General features: G+C 44.7%; 1 protein-coding gene across 2 annotated transcripts in view; it reads right to left on the bottom strand.

The window, feature by feature from the left end:
- The window catches only part of rbm20 (RNA binding motif protein 20), a 248,752-nt gene extending 227,130 nt beyond the window's left edge, over positions 1-21,622 (bottom strand). For both annotated transcript variants that reach the window (XM_038773624.1, XM_038773625.1), the window contains exon 1: positions 21,458-21,622. In XM_038773624.1, the coding sequence (XP_038629552.1) occupies positions 21,458-21,591 (134 nt within the window). In that variant the 5' untranslated portion in view covers positions 21,592-21,622. The remainder of the gene's footprint in view (positions 1-21,457) is intronic.
- Between the last annotated feature and the right edge of the window lie 210 nt (positions 21,623-21,832).

Genomic DNA, 21,832 nt, shown 5'->3' with positions numbered 1-21,832 from the left:
TAAATTTAAAATGATGCCAGCTACTGTTTGAATCTCTCTACCTTGAGTATGAGCCTGTGGTTGACTAATTCAGTGACTATACCATTCTGCCCCTGTTTCCTCCTGTGTGGGATTGCCTTTCATTTATTTTTCCTCAGAATTTCCCAAGAAAAACAATAGGCTGCCATTCCCAGCCAGCAACATTGCCTATGTATTTCATCAAATGTCACATGTGCTCTGCCCAAAGGTAGGTCTTTGACTCACTCTCCGCTCATGCTTCATCCGAGCTGCTTTCTTAGCAGTTTTTTGCTTTCAGCGGTGGTTTGTTATTGCTTTCTCCTCGGGGTAGGGCAAGGAGGCAGATCCCAAGTCTGCCTCAGGTGGGATGGGAATCAAACCCATACTGTTGGCATTTCTCTGAAGCATGTGCTAACCATCTAGCTAGCCAAGCTGGCCGAAAATCAATGCTCTCACACATTAGCATGGTAAGGGAGCTGACTGTGGAGCGTGAGAGGCACAGCAAGAAGGAGAGGGGAAAAATAGGAAGGAGAGGGTGAAGATTAGGGAGAGGCTAAGAGGCAGAGGGCGAAGGTTGGGTGAATTGCTTATTTGGAAAGCCAATGCAGGCACAATGAGGCAAATGACCTCCTTCAGCTCTGTAAAAATTATGTGATTCTGTGTTTAGAGAATAAAGTTCCGCAGAACAAGAATGAAGAAGACAATAACTTTAAAAATCTAGCCCAAACCAAACATACACTCCCCCAATAGACAGGAGAAGCTTCCTAGTTTACTTCAACAGTCAAACACAACTAAAGAAAGCATTTTGTCTGAATCTAGAACTGAAATTCAGTTCTAGTTTTTGAAGACTAAACGTACAATGAGGTTATTACTGACTAACCTACATCTCCTATAATGGTTTGCATTTCATCTCATTGAATGACCCTGAAATCATTCCTAGATTTCGAATATCATTAATCATGAAAGCTGATGTTTCATGTGAAATCCATAAGCCTAACCGGATCAACATACTGAGCTCCTTTTTCCTGATTAATGTTCTCCTATTAATCCTCAAAATGTTTCCTGATTGAGTGGTTTGTTTCGATGGATGTTACTGGAAGCCAGTTTTGTCCAACTTTATGAAAAAAATAACTAAAATCTAAAATTCAGCTATGTGGAGAAATGTTCCCAATTGTGGGAAACATTTCTGAGGGCGGGATTTTTCGGCCGTGCCCGCCCGGCCAGCGGAAATTCCCGCCCAAGGTCAAAGGTCCTTTATATGGTCCGTGGTGATCCTGCGGTGGATTACGTCCTAAGTTATTTTGGCTGGGTTTGGCGGGGTGTTTCTTGCCGGCTTCATTGGTGAGATCCACACCGGTATTTACCCAGGGTACCTTAGGGCACGATTTCATAGCCGTATTGCACTGAAGCTAGTGCGTGACGAGGCTGTTAGATCACAGGAGAGGCCAAAAACGAGAACCGCGCCTGGTGCCGATTGGTTTGCGATCTAACCAGCCCGCTCCCGTTGGCAAAATATCAACCCGCCGTAGCATGTCGAGAAACCAATTATCACCACTTAAGTCCAATCTGTATATAATTAATGGGAACGACCCCCCTATCTAATGGCATCCCGTGATCTAACTGCCCCCCCCCAGCAAGTGGTGACATAGGTGCTGATTAGTACTCCTTTATAAAAATGTGAAGCTGGCGTAAGGGCTGCTGTGAGACCCGAGGAGGTGAATAGCCATCTTCGCTCCCGGGCATTGAGCCCGGGGGCACTGGGGTTGCTGGTTCGGTGCTCGGTTGGGCCGGTCTCGGTTGGGGTGTCCCGCCAACAGTGGTGGGGGTGTGCTGAGCTGGGGGGGGTGCCCGCCCATGACATGGGGAGGGAGGGGCGAACGCTGGCTGTCTCAGAGCCCGCATGTCGGCGTTTCACCCTCTGGATCGTTCCAGAAGCAACCTCAGCCCCTGCCTGCCTGCCCCAACCGACCACTTATACATCTCACTGACCGCGGAGGCCTCTGGCTGCACAGCTGAACGTCCATTGCTAATTGGGAATTGAGTGAGTACTTCACTCTCCCCGTGTTTGCGTGGGTTTCGCCCCCACAACCCAAAGATGTGCAGGCTAGGTGGATTGGCCATGCTAAATTGCCCCTTAATCAGAAGAAATTAATTCCTGTGTGAGAGCGGGCCATGTAGCATGTGTGAATTATTGCCTTGCATCCCAATCAGACCTTGATGTCTGGACACTGAGCCTGAACACTGCGGAAGGCAACTACACAGATACAGCGGCCAACATCCAAACATCCAGCACCGGGGAAATATCGGCGACCAGAGGGTGGGTGTGCGCACCAGGGAGGCGACCAGCGCCCGGTCTAGGTACCATTACGTGCGGGTGTCTGGGGTACAGGGTGTGGGGTCCGGTGGGCAGGGGGTCTCGCTGTGGCCGGGGCTGGGTGGGCAGGGGCTGTTGGATGGAATGGGGTTTGCTTTACGGCTAATGAAGTATGCTAGAGGTGTAATCATTGATGTAATCTGGGGAATGGAGCAGACAGTTTGTGCACAGGAAGCTCCCATAACCAGCAACGCAATGATGAGCGGAAGATCTGTTTTTACGCAGTTTGTTGATCAAAATACTGGAGACAACTCCCCTGTTCTTCAAAATAGTGTCAGATCTTTAACATCAACCTGCGAGGGCACAGCCTCCCCGAACAGGCGCTGGAATGTGGCGACTAGGGGCTTTTCACAGTAACTTCATTTGAAGCCTACTTGTGGCAATAAGCGATTTCCATTTCATTTCATTTCACATGGGGCTTTGATTTAATGGCTTCAAAAAGATGGCACCTCTGGCAGTGCGGCATTCCCTCAGTACTGCACTGGGATGGCAACTTGAATTTTGTACTTGAACTCACAACCTCCTCAGCAGAGGTGAGATTGCCGTCGATTAAGCCATAGTTGGCACACGCTTTTTAATTCAAAGGGGTGGGCCGAACCAGATAGAGGGGATGTTTTCATCTTGATCTTCATCATCAGGGCTAAACTGGACCATCCATGTTTTATAGAAACTCTCAGATTTGTTTGCCCTTCTTTGGTTTATCGACCATGCAGTGAAGACAAAAATCACCCCGAGACTGTTTGCAGTTATTGAGGGGTCTGGGCTGGATTCTCCATTATTGGGACCATGTCCCCAAGCCAGCATCAAAAAGGTGGAGTTTTACTCCCGGAAATCCTGGATTTCCCACGAATTCCCAGCCCTGCAGGGGGGTAGCAGGGAACCGGAGAAAATCTCGCAGCTTTTGCTGCAGATATGGGGCCTCCGCACTTCCGGGGCAGGGGCCGCACATGCACACAGCGGCGGCCTTCAGAAGCTGTGCCATGCTCCATGACGGACTTGGACCGCAGATGGAGACCCACAAAGGATACCCCCCCCCCCGATCGGCCGCACGTCCGACCCTCAATCCCCGCACGAACATTTCCCGGCCGCCTATAAGGCCCCCCCTGGCCTCCAATCCGCCCGCCCCCAACCAGGGCGGCCACAGACTGAGTCCGCAGCCAGCACGTGAGAATCCCGACTGGCACGACCGGGTTAGATCCACGCCATCGGGACTTCGGGCGGTCGGGGGCGGAGGATGTTGGTGCGGGCCTCTGGCAATGGCCCCAGGCAGCGCGGCGTACCCCCCGGTGATATCGCTTTTCGGTGCCCGGAGAATCGGTGAACCGGCACCGGTCCTGATTTCTGCGGCAAACTGGATTCTCCGCCCGGCGCCGGCCGCGATTTCGCCGGGGTGCGGAGAATCCAGCCCAGAAAGCATGAGTGGTTTAGGACGGAGAGAGGGAGAAACATTTTGACACTGAAGGTTAATCGTGAAGCTGTGAAATGTATCACTGGAGTTAATGATTAAAGCAGACAATGGGTTATATTGGAAAAGAATTAGGACTGCATTCATCAGGAGGATAAACACCAACAGGGGCTGGTTGTACTGAAGGACTGGTTCCCAGGTGATGATTTCCATATCAGTCATCCATGCCTGCTGTCCCTCCCATTGCTAAAGATGGGGAAAGCATACAAGTAATTTCTATATGGAAATGTATCAGCTTGGCTCTACCAGGAAGGAGCTTTGCCTGCTGAAAACGCAGATTGGAAACTTGGGTACATAATCCAGATTTTCCATAAAACATAGGAGCAGAACTAGGCCACTCAGCCCATCAAGTCTGCTCTGCCATTCAATCATGGCTATATGTTTCTCATCCCAAGTCTCCTGCCTTCTCCCCATGACCCCTGACTCCCTTATTAATCAAGAACCTATCTATCTCTGTCTTAAAAGACAATTTTCCAACCAAAATTAGTCTAGAATCAGAAAATAATCCCCTTGTGTTGTGATATTTTCGCAGATATGAATCGTGGGCTGCAATTTTAAAAAAACACTGGATGTTGGCTTCGCTGGCTAGGCAAACATCTATTGCCCATCCCTAATTGCCCTTGAGAAGCTGGTGGTTTGATGGCATGGCGGTGCAGTGGTTAGCACTGCTGTCTCACAGCGCCGAAGACCCCGGTTCGATCCCGGCCCCGGGTCACTGGTCGTGTGGAGCTTTCACATTCTCCTCGTGTCTGCGTGGGTCTCACCCCCACAACCCAAAGATGCGCAGGGTAGGTGGATTGGCCGCGCTAAATTGCCCCTTAATTAAAAAAAGACACGGTGATGGTGAGCTGCCTTCTGGAACCGCCGGCGTCCATGTGGTGTGGGTGCTGGTAGGGAGGGAGTTCCAGGACTCTGACCCAGCGACAGTGAAGGAACGGCGATTATATTTCCGAGTCAGGGGGTCTGTGGCTTGGAGGGGGGACTTGCACTATTTCTAAAGCAAAACTGCAGTGTTATCACCAGAGCCTGGCAAATATTTATCCTGTAAGCAACATCACTGAAATAGATTATCTGGTCATTATCACGACGCTGCTGAGAGGAACTTGCTGTTCACAGATCAGCTTCCCTATTTCTTACATTACAGAAGTGACTGCACTTCAAAAGTACTGAATCGTCTTTAATGCGTTTTGGGATATTCAGAAGTTGTGAAAAGCGCTATATAAATGCAATGGAATGGTGTTCATTGTTTGAGAAATCTCAGGCCCTCATTGTCTGAGTTGCTGTCCATCGCTTTAAATCAATTAAATTTAAACGGATGGAAAAAAAATGAGGCCCACAGTATCCCCTGCCACTGCTGCTCTACACTGTGAGTTCCATGGTTCCAGGGTCCCAGGTTCGATTCCCGGCTTGCATCACTGTGGTGATATGATTTGCATACCTGTCTGCCATTGGGGCAGAACACCGGCTTACCATTGGCCCTGGTCAGTCATGTGCCTCTCGACCGATTGGTCGAGAGGCTGAGTTAACCACGCCTCCTTGCCGAGGTATAAATAGTCAAACGCCCGGCGGTCGTCCATTTTATTGTAGACAACCGCAGGGCTAAGTTCTAGTTTATTAAAGCCTAACTTTTGTAAAGCAACTCGTCTCTCGTGCAATTGATGGCACATCAGTCACTGTCTGTGTGAAGTCTGCACGTTCTCCCCGAGTCTGCGTGGGTTTCCTCCGGGCGCTCGTGTTTCCTCCCACAAGTCCTGAAGGACGTGCTTGTTAGGGGAATTGGACATTCTGAATTCCCCCCTCAGCGTACCAGAACAGGCGCCGGAGTGTGGCGACTAGGGGATTTTCACAGTAACTTCATTGCAGTGTAAATGTAAGCCAACTTAACGTATGACAATAATAAAGATTATCATTGTTATTATTATTGGGCAGTAGGACATTCACTTTGATCGGGGCTGAGAGGGAGATCTGAGATGCCAGCCTTCAATTATTGTCAACTACCTCGGTCAATAGGACTAGCAGGATTCAGAAGCCTCTGTAACATATACCGGCCTCCCCGAACAGGCACCGGAATGTGGCAACTAGGGGCTTTTCACAGTAACTTCATTGAAGCCTACTTGTGACAATAAGTGATTATTATTATTAATAACTAGAAAACTACTGTGTACAAAGTTCAGATGAATGTATTTTTTTAAATCTCTCACACATGTATCTTTATATCAGTTAACCATGTTATATAGTACAACAACCAATTAATGTCCACACCTCCTTCTGCAGCTTCTGATTTTAAGGTCTTATTGCATTCAGGTTGTGGGCATTACCATCAAACGGACTGACAGGGAGCAGTGAAATATAAGGGTGGGAATCATGAAGAACATGACTTGAGCACCAACTATCTAGAAATCTGCAAAACAAAAACATTATTTAGCCCATTATGGATTTGTTAACTAGACTTTTATGACCGTGTAGCATTATTGCTCTTTAAGCCATCCTGTTACTACTTGCAGCCCCATAGAGGTAAGATTGGTTTGGTCGAAGATTCCCCAAACTAAATGTGAACCTTTATTTATTTTTTTATAAATTTAGAGTAACCAATTATTTTTGTTTCCAATTAAGGGGCAATTTAGCACGGCCAATCCACCTAGCCTGCCCACCTTTGGGTTGTGGGCGTGAAACCCACGCAGACACGGGGAGAATGTGCAAACGCCACACAGATAGTGACCCGGGGCCGGGATCGAACCCGGCTCCTCAGCGCCATAGGCAGCAGTGCTAACCACTGCGTCACCGTGCTGCCCCCTAAAAGTGAACTTTTGACAGCACCGTAAACCTTTGGATGATTAAAAATAAAATTTACCATCGCCGTGTCCTGGTCCATCTGGTTCAGTTGCTGTAGGACATTTAACAGACCCATCCATGGTATGGAGCTGGTGTTAATTTCTGGATCAAATTAAGCAGCGAAGCTGCCTGTCAGTCAGTATGTTCCCGTACCAGCCTCCCCGAGCAGGTGCCGGAATGTGGCGACTAGGGGTTTTTCACAGTAACTTCATTGAAGCCTACTCGTGACAATAAGCGATTTTCATTTCATTTCATTTTCATGTCTACATGCATCACAGCTCTGGGTAACTTTGAGGAGAAGAGGTGGGAATATTAATTCTGATATCCCATCGATGGTCGTTGTTACATAACCAGGTGCTGAAACTGTGCTTCGAGTGTAGACTTCCGAAGCTGGTCATGTGAAGAAAGGTCTGTCTCTAACATAATGGTGTGAAATAAATAACAATGAATAAGTCACTGCAGAGTCCCATTTTGAATTTCAAGAGTGGCTGGGGCTGAGCGAGCCTGGGAGTGAGGGAGAAAGGAGTAACTATGATCAAGAAAGGCATGAATAGCTAATATTGAGGAGCATGGTAGCGCCTGAGAATGAGGGAGGGAGGCAAGAGTCTCTGGGATTGAGAGAAACAGGAATATTTTGTTATTCATTGGGTGAGGTTGAGCCAGCACTTATTGCCCATCCCTAATTGCCAAACAATTTCAGAGTTAACCGCTTTGCTGTGTGAATTTGGAGTCACATGTAGGCCAGGCCAGGTAAGGATGGTAGATTTCCTTCCCTAAATAACATGAGTGAACCAGATGGGTTGTTACAACAATGGTTTAATTCTAGATTTTTATTGAATTCATGGTGGGACTCAAACCCCAGTCTCCAAAGAAATACCCTGGGGCATGATTGTCCCCTACCTGGTGGGGCGGGGGGTCGCGGCGTAGCGGAGTGGCACCAACCACTCCAGCGTCAGACCTCCCCAAAGAATTCTCCGCACCTTTAGGGGCTAGGCCCCCGCCGGAGTGGTTGGCGCCACGCCGACTGCCGCCAAAACCGGCGCCAATGGCCTTTGAAGCCCGCCGGCCGGCGTCAGGTCTGGCCGAAAGGTCTTCGCCGGTTCGCGCATGCGCCGCTGCGTCACCACCGACCCATGCGCGGTAGGGGGGGTCTCTTACGCCTCCGCCATGGTGGAGGCCGTGGCGGCGGCAGAAGAAAAAGAATGCCCCCACGGCACTGGCCCGCTGGCCAATTGGTGGGCCCCGATCGCGGGCCAGGCTATCGTGGGGGCACCCCCCCGGGGTCCGATAGCCCCGTGCCCCCCCGGACCCCGGGGGCCCACTCGCGCCGCCAATCCCGCCGCCACCAGAGGTGGTTGAAACCACGTCGGTGGGAGAGGCCTGTCAGCGGCGGGACTTCGGCCCATCGCAGGCCGGAGAATCGCCACGGGGGGCCCGCCGACCTGCGCAGCACGATTCCCGCTCCCACCGATTCCCGGGTGGCGGAGAATTCCAGCCACAGCAGGGGGGGGGATTTACGCCGGCCCTGGGCGATTCCCCGACCCTGCGGGGGGTTGGAGAATACCGTCCCGGGTCTCTGGATTACTATTCCAGTGACAATACGATGCCACTGCCTCTCCTCTGAATCCCTCATTATTGTAGAGTGAAATTTAAAGCAAAAATACTCTTGACGCTTTTCTTTTTAAGAGTCACTGCTTTGATAATGATTTATGGTGGATCAAGAATTAAAATAATGGTAATTAAAACAATATAGATTCTTGAAATTAATTATGTAGCTGAGCATGTATCACTAGATTTTCTGAAACAGAAGATGAAACTGAAGGCTCCTTTAAGTATCTGGAAGCCATAAATTACAATTTGATATTGATAAGTTGAAGCCTTAAGAAACTATTATTGGGCATTACTGACCGACCAAACTTAGAAGTATTAAAATATCCAGTCTGCCTGGTCAGCATGTTCAGAATCCAGCTGTCCCAAAGTGTTTCACATAATCCCGCAGAAATTCATTTCAAAAAGTACAATCTTGGTTTGTCTTTACTTATAGCAGCTGAGGTATACAGTCGTCCAAAACTGTCAATTCATCTGCTCAAATGTGTTAACGGTCTCATTTCCACACATTTTGGGAACCAAGAACAGCAACTTAGTATTTCCTTCCAGCAAACCCACACTGAAGCCAACACAGCATCCGCGGTAGTTTTCATAGATATGGTCGGGTGGGGGGAGGGGGGTGCTTAGTACTGTTGTTTAATACAGATAGCGACTGACCGACGAGAGTGACATTTTCTCTTTGTGAAAATCAAACTTAACCTCAAACTATTAAAGTGCTTGCACACAGTGACGGGCACATAGATTGGCCTGATTTCTGATATGTCTAGTCCTCAGCTAGTATGATCTAATTCAGTCTTTCTGAAATAGTTGATCGAACTACCTCTACTTTGAAGCCATCAATCAGATATAATTCCATGAATCAAGGGGCATTTCGTCATTCAGAAGTGGAAAAAAAATGAAATGTCTTCCCTCCACCTCCCACAACCCAAAGATGTGCAGGTTAGGTGGATTGGCCATGCTAAATTGCCCCTTACAAAGACCAAAGACCAGGAACAGGCCCTTCGGCCCTTCAAGCCTTCGCGGATGACGTGTCCCCCCCGCTTAGGGTGGGGTTACAAGGCAGGGAATAGGGCCTAGATAGGGTGGTTTTACGAAGTGTCGGTGCAGACCCAATGGGCCAAATGGCCTCTTTCTGCACTATAGGGATTCTATGAATATAGGTCCCAAAACAAAACACTGACAACAACCAGCGTAAAAAAAAAAATTACCGGCAATTCACTTCGCTGTGTAATATTTTTAAAAATAAATTTAGTGTACCTAATTCATTTTTTCCAATTAAGGGGCAATTTAGCATGGCCAATACACCTAGCCAGCACATCCTTGGGTTGTGGGGGCGAAACCCACGCAGACGCGGGGAGAATGTGCAAACTCCACACAGTGACCCAGAGCCGGGATCGAACCTGGGACCTCGGCGCCACGAGGCAGCAATGCTAACCACTGTGCCACTGTGCTGCCCCCTGTGTAACATGAACGTGAGCCAAAAGGTCGTCATGCTCACCAACACAGGGACATGGCAAAAAGGACAGGCCATTCAACCCTTTGGACCTGTTCCACCATTTAGCTGATCATGACTAACCTGGACCTTAACACCATCTACCCATCTCAGTTCCATAACATACCCTCAGACTAACAAAAACCTAACAACTCACAGCTTTGAAATATCCCCCAGCCTTAGCAGCTTTTTGCAGGAAAAGGTTCCAGATTTCCGTTACACTTTGCGTGAAGAAGTGCTTCCTGACACCACCCTTTGAATGAGCTGGCTCTGGTTTTAAGGCTATACCTCCTTGATTCTGCTGCATTTCAAAGAAGGTCATTACGTGCGAATAGCTTAAAACAGGTTTTGAAGGGCAGCGCGGTGGCTCAGTGGTTAGCCCTGTAGCCTCACGGCGCCGAGGTCCCAGTTTCGATCCCGGCTCTGGGTCACTGTCCATGTGGACTTTGCACATTCTCCCCGTGTTTGCGTGGGTTTTGCCCCCACCATCCAAAAGATGTGCAAGGTAGGTGGATTGGCCACACTAAATTACCTCTTAATTGGAAAAAATGAATTGGGTAATCTAAATTTTAAAAAGAAAACAGGTTTTGAAAGGCAAAAAAAACCAAATCTTTATTAAAAGATTTTTTTTTTAAACTGCTGACGTACTTTGTGTGAATTGGTTTCACACAGAAGAAGTCTTTGTGAGGCATGAAAAACAAATGTCCCTTGTCAATTCATTGGCCGGGAATTTCTGGTCATGTCGTGTCAGGACCCACCCGCCGGGGTTTAGGCGGCCCAGCCAAAAGCCTGTTGACCTTCGGCTGGACCGGATGATCCTGGTAGCAGGCAGGGCTGGAAAATCCCGGCCATTGTCTCGATGGAAAGCGAGAAAAGGAGCAAACTTTCAAGGAATGATTTGTCCGCAAAAAAAAACCCCACTGTGATCAAGTAGAAAGAAAGGAAAGCTGGATCGTTCTCTGATAATGATCAGGAGTATATATTTAGTAGTGTTTAAACATGGGACGTCATTTCTATAAAAAAAAAATAATTGCCTTGACTTTCTACTGACAAGTGAAGCTCATGTCAGCAGCCAATGGATAGATTATTTATTTTCAATTTCCAGCTGCCTGCCACTCACATTTCCCGGCAGGCAGGCAGTAGTTGAAAATTTCCTCAAAATTACTTCATCTTAGGGTGCAATTCCAGTGGGCAACACTCACTCCTCTGGGTCAGAGGGTCTACTGTCAGAAACATGAGCATAAGATCCTGGCTGGCAACCCGGTGCAGTACTGAGGGACTGCTGCACTGCCAGAGAAGTCATCTTTAGGATGAGACACTAAACCGAGGCCTTGCCTGTTCTTTTAGGTGAATGTCGGGAGGTGGCCATGTGGTGCAGTGGGTAGAATTCCCCACCTCCGAACCAGTAGCTCCCGGTTCAAGTCCCACCCCTGGAATTTGATGGCCATCAGGTGTGTTTGAGGCAAGGCCTGGAAGGTTGATTGTCAAGGTGGGGATGCCTAAGAGTGGGAGAGTATCCTGGTCAACCAGAACTGTGTGGTAGCTGCAGCAATCACAGCCTGTCCCCGTCAAAGGACTCCACCCCGCGCACTGGCCCTTGACATGGTTTCTGTGGCAAATGGTCTCTTCGCTTTGAGACACTGGTAGAGAGGGAGGTCGATGTAAACATAAACTTGCCACTATTTGAAGAAGCTGGGTGGAGCACTCCCAGTGTCCTGGCTAATACCTAACCCCACCCCTGCCCCGCCACTAAAACTGGTTAGCTGACCATCACCTCATCATCGGAGTTTGACGTGTGCCAATTGGCTACTACGAATATCGTAACACCAACAATAAGCCATTCATCTTATTGCAGACCGTTTTACTACTGGAAAACCTCGGCCATTTTCATAGCCTAGCAGTAGAATCTCCACCTATCCACATTTGTTGGGTCCAACCCTAACCCTAACCCTAATTTGATGACTGTATGGTCTGTATCTGTTAAACATTTACTTAAATGTTGAATCAAAATGATGGTACCAATTTAAATTATTTATTGACAAAACCTCCATGGAGACCAATCATACACAAAAAAGAGATCTACAATAACCCTGTTCATCCCAAACAAATCAGACAATCTGATTTTGATCATACATCAGGCTGTTTGCCCAGAAACTGAAAAGGACAGTGGAAGAGGAAAATGGCAGCAGTGAAATTATGTTTGCTTGGTCAGCCAAGTGTCTGGTACAGCCGAAAACACACCACAGTGTCCTGGCCAAATCTATAAAGGAAGCCATTCCCTTTACTTTATAAGGAGTGCACACTGTCCTCCCACAGTGACACCAAGAAGCAACCCATCAAAGAGAAGGGTGGTGTTGGGTGGGGGAGTAGTGAAGATCAATCCAATACTGAATATTCACTGCAGAGACCGCAGCTCAATAGTTTGCCGCCGCAGCGTTTCTTTTGCAATATGTGTCCTGAGCAACGAACCAGAGATCCCACAGGAAGAAATGCTTACTTCATAAAATGTCCAGTTTTAAACAACATTATTAAAGTGTCTGTGGAAGAGACCGCCCACCATGCAATCCAATCAAAATCGCCTCTCAGATTATTTTCACATTATCCAGAAATAAACAATTTGCAAAGCAGCGAAACATATGGTTCATATTTGTTAGGAAATTACTGGTAAAAAAAAAGCTATAGGCCCAAACTAATCAGGAAGATGAGGAGGGATCAAGGAGTGCAGGATTCCTGCATTTCACTGGGAAAGTGGGATAGCGTGTTTAACTTTAACAATTTAATGACAAGCGTAACCACAAATATATTTTGTCAGGATGGTTTCAATCTTGTTCCTGTCTCCGGTGCGGGGAAGGCTTGATTCATTCCTCATAACCAAAAATAGTACCTCCCAACACACATGCATGCTCACATTAGACAAGAAAGGTCACAACATGCACATGCACGGTGCACATGCGTATAAAGTAATGCACACGCGTTTGTGAATGTATATACACGTTATACAGACATATAGTGTGCATACCTAGCTTCTCATAATGATTGGATTTGATCGGAAAACTCTCAGAGTTCCCAACCAAGTTCCGATACTCCGCCACCACAGCAGTGATTCAAAACAAAATTGGGTTTTACGGTACTTATAAATTATTGCAAGTCATCCTAATCCACAATAAATGAATTGCAAAAGTCTGTGGTTAATCGGTGAGAAGAAAAATGCTAATTTGAATCTGGCTGCTATTGATAATGTTGGTCAGTTCTGCAGTTTACTTTGCGCTGTGACCTTTCCCCATATCACTGAGTATATTCGATTAGATCCCTAACAATAATCCATCACCATTTTTGAGTGAAATAGTCATTCATTCTATTACATCTTACATTCATAAAATGTAATTAATAGTCTTGGCAAACATGAGTATATTAAATTTGAGAACTTCTGTTCCGCTTATTATCCAAATTAAAATTCCACTCTATGAAGAAAAAGTTTGCAAAAGTAATTTCTGAAAAAAAGTGGATTATGTTTCTGTTCTCCTTCCAGTTTTATAACGGGCTTCTGTTTTATTCGCAATGGAACTTTTGTGTTTATAAAGCCTCAGTTTTAATAATCAGACCCAAAGTAAAGCTGGAACGATATTATTTTGAACTGAGGAGATTTTCGAAGAACGTGTTGACTGGAAGGTATCTCATTACAATTAGCTTGTTCATTTATTAACTTGAATTCGATGGGACTTTTAGTAAGTTGTCGCTTTTGCGGTTTTCTGTTCAACCATAATTCCAACGGACAAAACAGAAGCGTTTTGTGTGACAGACAGAATAATGGGACACCCCTGGACTGAAATGATTTTGAAAATTCACAGTGGATTAGTTTCAGGCACCGCGACATCTTGTAATGACACTCGTGCGTAAAATCAGAGAAAAGGCTTATTTCTAAAATGAGTTTGGACCACCCGGGCAGGTTGTGCAGGATCGTCAATGATTATTGCAAGGACGAACATAAGATTGGGCAAGATTTCTTGGTTTGGGCATTTGTGCTTTGTGGCTTTAGGTGGGGACGGGAAGGGCGGTGAAATACAAAATGTCGCTGACTGACAACTTTTCGGGCAGCAATAAATCTGGCACCGAGGAAGCACAACATATTGAATGTGAAGGCTCGAGTCATCAGTGATTTGATCTGCAAACTCTGCAGTTACTTCCACACGTTGAAGCAAAAACCCCCACAGATTTCATAGGTCAAGGCAGCCAGCTTCGCATCACCAGAAAAGCATATTTCATAAGCTTGTATAAAATCATCACGAATGCACCTTCTGTGCCTCCATAATAACTCTCTGACAAACACCCATTGTAAATCTGATCGAACCTCCAATTCAAGATTCACTGACTCCAGAACACAATTTCGTACCATTTCCAAAAGGAAATAGCGTTTTAAATTTAGAAAACCGCAAAATAAATTATCCGTGCGTCTGGCACTCACAGAGTTAACAGCCAAAATGATCAAGGACACATTGTGACAAGTATTCGGTTACTTACAGTTTTCTAAACTTTTTTTTCCGATGTGCGTAGAGAATAGAATTTACATTGTAGGTTGTAATTTAGAAGGTGTGCCTAGGCATTTACAATCACAAACACACATTCAGGCACACATTATCACCAACTCTGCAACCACACAGTCGCAATCACAGACAAGCAAAGATACACAAACACACACCCAGAACCTCACACGTACACATACAGACCACATACCTTCACAAATAGTCACAAGCATCTACTCAATCACACAAATACCAATAAAGTTCTGCTCGCTTTTTGCCCTAATGTTTCCTTATCAGAGACTCAGACTTAAAATTGAATTTAATATACAGCAATGTAAATATGTTGCTTCCTCAAACATGCAAGCATTGAGGTAGGCACATATATCCATATGCATGCACATATACTCAAATATTATTTACTGTATATATACACAGTGCAAATTATATACACATGTTGTGCAAATTTGTATCCACCTTTTATATATATTATGCACATGGTTGTTGTGTGCAGGTAGCTTCTAGTATAAACCAAAAGAATTAAGAGTCTGTTCCTCCACAGCAGTTTTCCTGAAGTGAGCCATAAATATAGAATGAGAATCGACTTTCAGTAATTTATGTTACAGGCAAAATTACTATTATTATTTTTCTTCTGGTACAAATGTCAAACATAAAACATTTTTTTAGCAGAGATTAACAGAAGATGTCAGATTTTATAAAAGCGAATTGGCAGTTATTTTTTCCTCTTCATTGTGAAAGGCATGTTACAAATTTATTCAGGGTTTCCTGCCTAAACTTGCTGAGGTTCTCATTTTAAATTTAAATTCTCCCCCTTTTTTCACATCTGGAATGCAATATAATTCTGGCTAAAACAGATGACATCATCATTTACTGTGCTGTTCACATGTGTGGGATTGAAAATAAATATCCATTACACATTTATCAAAAGTTGTAGCAACATTTCAGGATGGATTATAACAATCTGAATGGAGGCTGCCTAGAATAATATCCGTAAGAATTTCAGTTTCCAAAGAACCCATAAACTTGTAACATAGGAAACATTTTGGTGAATAAAGAAACCATGCTAAAGTACTAAATTAGACTGTATTTTTAAAAATAAATTTAGAGCACCCAATTATTTTTTTCCAATTAAGGGACAATTTAGCGTGGCCAATCCACCTACCCTGCACATCTTTGGGTTGTGGAGTGAGACCCACGCAGACACGCGAAGAATGTGCTAACTCCACATGGAGAGTGACCCAGGGCCTGGATCGAACCCGGGTCCTCGACGCTGTAGGAAGCAGTGCTAACCACTGCGCCACCGTGCTGCCCAGTTAATTAGACTGTAAAAGGAAAGGTTACTGTCTGTTTTATTCTCGCTCCTATTTAACTCTCTTTGACAAGTTGAATAAAGTCAATGATAGACAATCATTTAGTTTCAGTTAAAACCAAAATCGCAGGGCAGCACGGTGGCACGGTGGGTTAGCCCTGCTGCTTCGCGACGCCGAGGTCCCAGGTTCGATCCTGGCTCTGGGTCACTGTCCGAGTGGAGTTTCTCCCTATGTTTGTGTGGGTTTTCCCCACACAACCCAAAGATGTGCAGGCTAGGTGGATTGAACACGCTAAATTGCCCCTTGATTGGAAAAATTAATTGGGTACTCTAAAAAAATTTTTTATAAACCAAAATCGATATATATGTACATATAAGCTGTTGGAGTATGTGCTGGACGTGCAGTTTATCAATATGTCTGCCACACACGTTTCTTGATAAGTCTGCAGTTGTGATACCCTGACTTGGAGTCATACAGCTTTACAGCGCATTTTCAGCCGATTTGTACCGGCCATCAAGCACCTTTTATGATCCCATTTTCAAGTACTTGGTCGGTGGCCCTTAATAATAAATAACGGAATACGTTGTCAGTGAACAGTAGCAATATTTGTAATTATTCAATCGCTATTACTGGTAGATAAGTACCAGTATCAGTATAAGCAGTTTTATTGATAAAACTGTCGTTTTGATGTCCAGCGGAAAGTGGGAACAAAGCAGTCCTAATCCGGTTTGTTGCTAATGTTATGAGAACAGTCCTGCTATTCTGGATGGGGAGAGGAAGCATAAGGATTTTTTTCTCTATGTTTTGTGGTTGGTAATTGCCATCAGAGCAGAACGTAGGAGCTCAAATGAGCAGTATGTCATTGACCAGCTTGATAGGAAAGCCCTCATTACCTGCAGCTCTTAACAACGTGAAAGCTGCGGTATTAATAATTCAATATTTACTTTGAAAACTTAGCATTGACTCCAAATTCTTCATGCCGAGCACTTAACTGTACTCACTGCTGCATCGAACATTTCAAACTGCACCAACATAAGGTTTTCATACTTATAATTTTGAGAGACACAGGAAAATATAATGTTGCACAGTCTAGCATTTTATAGAATCATTTTGTCATATCTCGAGCTACATATCATCATAAGGACATTATTTGCGGTATGCCGACTAAAGGACGAATATGAATAATCAAAAGTAAATAATATGATGCGATCCAAGCTAAAATTCCTTCCATAAAATCAACAGAAGCTCCAAAGAAATTGGCGTGAGCTTCCTTGCTCCGTTTTCTAATTACAAAAACACAACCTTTTGAAATAGAAACTCTTTCAAATACCGACTCCCAATTCTTTAAATAAAGACCCATGGACAATATTGGTTGATTAGAGGAACGCTATCACTGGACTTGTGAGTTTTCAATGCAGTAACAAAAATGTTAAAAAGGAAATTGAACTATTCACTCTGTGATGTTGATTACACTGAAGATTATTCAGCCAGACCAAATCCACAAAACTACACTGAGCAGTTCATTGAATTCGTACAGTGCAGAAGGAGGCCATTCGGCCCATCGAGTTGGCACCTACCCTCTCAAAGAACACCCTATCTCGGTGCACTCCCTGGTAAACCCATAACTATTTCTCTATGTTCTTTGAGCACGAATGGACAATTTTACCATGGCCAATTCACTTAACCTGCACATCTTTGGACTATGGGAGGAAACCGGAGCACCCGGAAGAAACCCCAAGCAGAGACGGGGAGAAAGTGCAAACTCCGCACAGTCACCCGAGGCCGGAATTGAACATCAACATCTCAAAGGAAAGAGGCAGAATTTCACACAAGAAAACATTTTGATAAAGAAACAATCATACTTACAACCTATGATTCTTAGAAACAAAGTGATAAATCACTCTGCAATTTCAAATAGTTTCAACAACTTTCCATATCCAGTTTAATAATAGCTACGTTTCAACATGGAACATTCTTTGCAAATGTAACCAAACTATCCATCTAAACTGAAATTAAGTTTGTTTCATTTAAAGGCACAGTACATGCACGGTGCATAAGTTGCAGCCTTTATTCGACGGTTTATCTTGTTTTTTTAAGTGATTTTCCCAGTTCAATAAATGTGGTTCTGTCTCGAAATCATGAAACACTGAAGTGGAATGGCACCTCACATTCTCACAGTAATTCACTGCACTGATTCTGTACTCTCATGGTGTTATCAGGATTTCAATTTAAAGTGAGATTGTTTACCTTGCGTTCCAATGACAGGTCCCCTTTCCCGAATCAGTCTATTCAGCAAGCACAGGCAAATCAACAAGCATTGTTTCATTGTGACACGGGGCTGTTGTCGCTACAATGGAACTCTCAAACAAGTCATTTAATGACAGACACATGCCAGAGCTGATTTCCATGAATAGGAAAATACTTGCGTTGAGTCCACCCAGTTTGTAAATGCTTTGTCCATTCTTTCCAGCCCCTACACATGTCTGCATTAGAGGCTCTGGTGTACAGGGGTGTAAGCACATATACGGGAAGGGGAGCTCTGGATTTAACTTGCATGATTTGTTACATCTTGTGATGAAAGTAGCAATCTTTACCGAGCACTGTTCCACTTTCTGTACATTTCACATCAACAGGTCCACAGATGTTAGCAATAGCAACAAAATCGGTAAATCTTGCTCTTCCAGGGAAATACTGTGCGGAATTAGCTCTCTGCACCTTTAAGATATGTTTCGGGGTTAAATATGGGCATATCAGATAGGGAGGGACCTCTATCAGTCTCTGCCTCGTATTTACATGAATTTTAAGATTACAATACCTATTTGCATTTGTGCACAACCTCTCACGGAGAGGGATATCTAACAGCAGTTCGCAGAAGAAGAGGACACGTGATGAGAAAAAGAATGAAGAGATAGGCATTTTGAAGAGCTCTATTAAAATGTTGCACACCCGCAGCAAGAACCGTCAGCAAGATCCTTTATGTGGCTCTGGGTCCACATTAGTGGCATGAGTGATTTGTAGTTTCTATAAATACATTGAACTATACTTTAATTCACAACAAACATAAACGCATCAAGAGTTGAAACAAAAGCTGCACCAATGTGAAATAATCCTTTGCATTAAGCTCACTACATTTTTGATAAAACATGATAGGAAAACACCCAAAAAAAATATTGCGGCCAATACAAACCCAGGAAAGCAAAATTCAAAAGACACGCATCAAATTCCAATTTTTATCCCAAAATGCGTATGCTTCTGCCCATTAGTTTGAAATTATCTTAAAGATGCATTATTAATGTTAAGTGTAAAGCTCTTCTATTATATACAATATTATATTCACAATTATTCAAGTCTGCCTTCTCTCAAAAGAATATGTTGCAACTGTATATATTCCATCTTAATCACCATTCGCCAAAAACGCAATCACACTTAAATCAAAGTTATCAATTTAACAGTGAAATTTAGTCAGACAAATTGCATTTAGAACGTTAGTCTTTTTGTTTTGCATATTTGAGTAAAGTGTTAAACTACGCCTGCATTTTTTTCACATTAAATCTTGTTGCATCACACGGGGAAAGTTACTGACTTAAAATGACTGAATAAGACAAGTTCCATTTCCTGAAATTTATGCTGGTGTCTTGACGTTCTGCAATTCATGCCCATTTTTTGTTAAAAAGCCACAAACTAATGGTGTGACAAGGGGCATGTTTCAGGGTTTAAAGAGCAAGAAGACTTCTGTTATCAAGCGGGAGTGTAAATAAAGCTTTGACACTGATCACCCATCATGAATCTCGCTTTTCCCTGAATTTATCGTACACTATCGTCCCTTCTCAGATCATGTGCTCTCCTTTTCCTCAACCCTGGAACCTGTTCACAAACCTCTGTCAAGTGTAACTGAGCGAAAGGGGGTAACTGGGTCTGTAATTTTCCCCTCCTCACTGTATGGGAACACCTGGGTTGTGTTTTGTACTGGTTAGGAATCAGGGGCTGGTTTTTCTGGCCCGCCAGCGGTGTATTTCCCGGCAGCGCCGTCCGCTGGTGACGGGATTCTCTCTTCCCGCTGCTCGTCAATGAGATTTCCCATTGCAGCCACCCCGCGCCGCCAGGAAACCCTGCCCGCTGCAGCAGGAAAAGAGAATCCCAACGGCCAGAGAACACCGAGCCAGAAACTGAAAGTCCAGGTATTTCCAGGAACAAGCCGACATCCTACTGCCCATGGTACGCGTATGCTAGAGTTCCAACATGTTACTCCCTTGCGCTGTCCAGAAGACCTTTATAATTGACACAACATTTCTCATTTTACGGATCCACTTATTCAAAAATATGCAACCTTTACCCTTAGAGTTAGCAGCAACACACGGATACCAAGAATAAACAACTTGTAAGATTATTGTTTCATTTTCCAGAGACTGATTAGATGTCTGCGAGCAAGTGAGCAATGAAAAAAATTACATTTACATAATGTCTTTCACTGCTGCGCAATATCCCACAGTGCTCAACACACACACAAATTACTTTTAAAGTGTCAAAGCTGTTGTAATGTAAGGAAATGTTTTTTTCTTTCTGTTTGTTGTTCCTATTTCAATTTTTTTTTAAATGGTTATTTTCTGCTTTTACTTACAGCGTCCTCCTTGCAGAGCGAGGCGGGCAGCGTGGGTCCAATTCCCGTAATGGCTGCCATTATTCAAGAAGGCCCCGCCTTCTCAACCTCGCCTCTCGCCTGAGGTGTGGTGACCCTCAGGTTAAACCACCACCAGCCAGCTCTCCCCCTCAAAAAGGGAAAGCAGCCTATGGTCACCTGGGACTATGGCGACTTTATTTTGCTTTACCTCTTTGGCAATAAATAGGTCATGCCCGTGCGTTTGTGCTCGTTTAGGAAGCTGCAAAGGATGTTCAGCAGTCAAAGAGGTTGAGTGATATTGGGCACTTTTGCTGAATGAACATTTCACCCACTTCCCAGTGGTGTATGAGTAAATATCTTACATTATGGCTCTGTAACCTATCCGGTTTAATTGGCCAGGAATTATTTTTTGTCCTTCCCCCGAAATATAAGAGAACCTCTGTCTTGTAAATCTTATCATGGTCGCTTAAACAAAAATGCACAAAAATGTATGTAGCAGTGGAATCTGATTATGTGTAACAGGGCAAGCAGTACTTTTTTAATTGAATTAATACAAGGGATTATACCAACCGAGGAAAAACTTGACAGATTATTATAGTTTGAAGATTTGCGTGTATATCTGTATGTAGGTGAACGTTGTTTAACTGGAGTTCTCAGTGATTTATCTTGGTAAAGAGGTACAATGTTACGATCTCAGAGTTCATGACTTGCAGCGTTTCAATGTTCACTCTGTATTCTTAACGAAACGAAAGCTATTTGGACAACGGCACAACAATAAACTGATGAAATGCTCTATCTCTCTCTGTCCTTGCCGTTCCGCACGGAACACCGTAAAAATGCCTCTGACAGAAGGTTTCCTTGGGTTCTTGTATAAATATATATCGCTTAAAATCGCAGCTGCACAAATTGGCTCAACTTGTAAAAATTGACAGCCGTTGGGCCCTCCAGATGGGCTACGTATGACACTGACCTCACCTCACTGTGTTTTCTAACCTTGCTGACAGAAGCATTTAGAGGTGATTTCTATTTTGTTTGTGGAGGAGTCTCAAACAAAAAGCCCCCTTCGCCCTCTGCGCGTTATCTGCGGCACCGGTACCATCAAACAAACATTGCACGACAGGCACAGCCATTTTATTCTCAGCTTTTACCAAACAAAAACGCTACGGTTTCCCTGTACTTCACTGCACCGTGAAAAGACATTGGTGTGATTTTGTTCAGATTACCTTGTAACAGTTGGTGGAGGAGGTGGCTCCCCTCCTGATCCCGAAGAGCCAGAGTCTGACGTGTGGGTAGCCATGTCGCCAGCTCTCTTATCGGCAAGCTTATTAGCGCCACAGTCACTGGTCTGCTTCCTCATGCCAGCAATCCGCTGCTATTTATCCCCTTCCTTTGAAGTGACAAGCGTCCGTTTCCCCCCCCCCCCCAACAGCACCGACCAGCCAAAACCCCCTGTGCCTGTCGCGCTGAAGAAGGTTCTGTACGAGCTCAACGAGATCAAAGGCCGTGTAACCAAGTCCCTAGTCCTCCAATTCTCCAACCGCCCTATCAGGCTCCACCAGCCACATTTAGTCACTCATCTGTACGGGGGTCTCCGAACA

This window comes from Scyliorhinus canicula, chromosome 16, assembly GCF_902713615.1.
Source record: "Scyliorhinus canicula chromosome 16, sScyCan1.1, whole genome shotgun sequence".
In the NCBI taxonomy this organism is placed as follows: Eukaryota; Metazoa; Chordata; class Chondrichthyes; order Carcharhiniformes; family Scyliorhinidae; genus Scyliorhinus; species Scyliorhinus canicula.
This window is presented reverse-complemented; position numbering and strand designations above follow the sequence as displayed.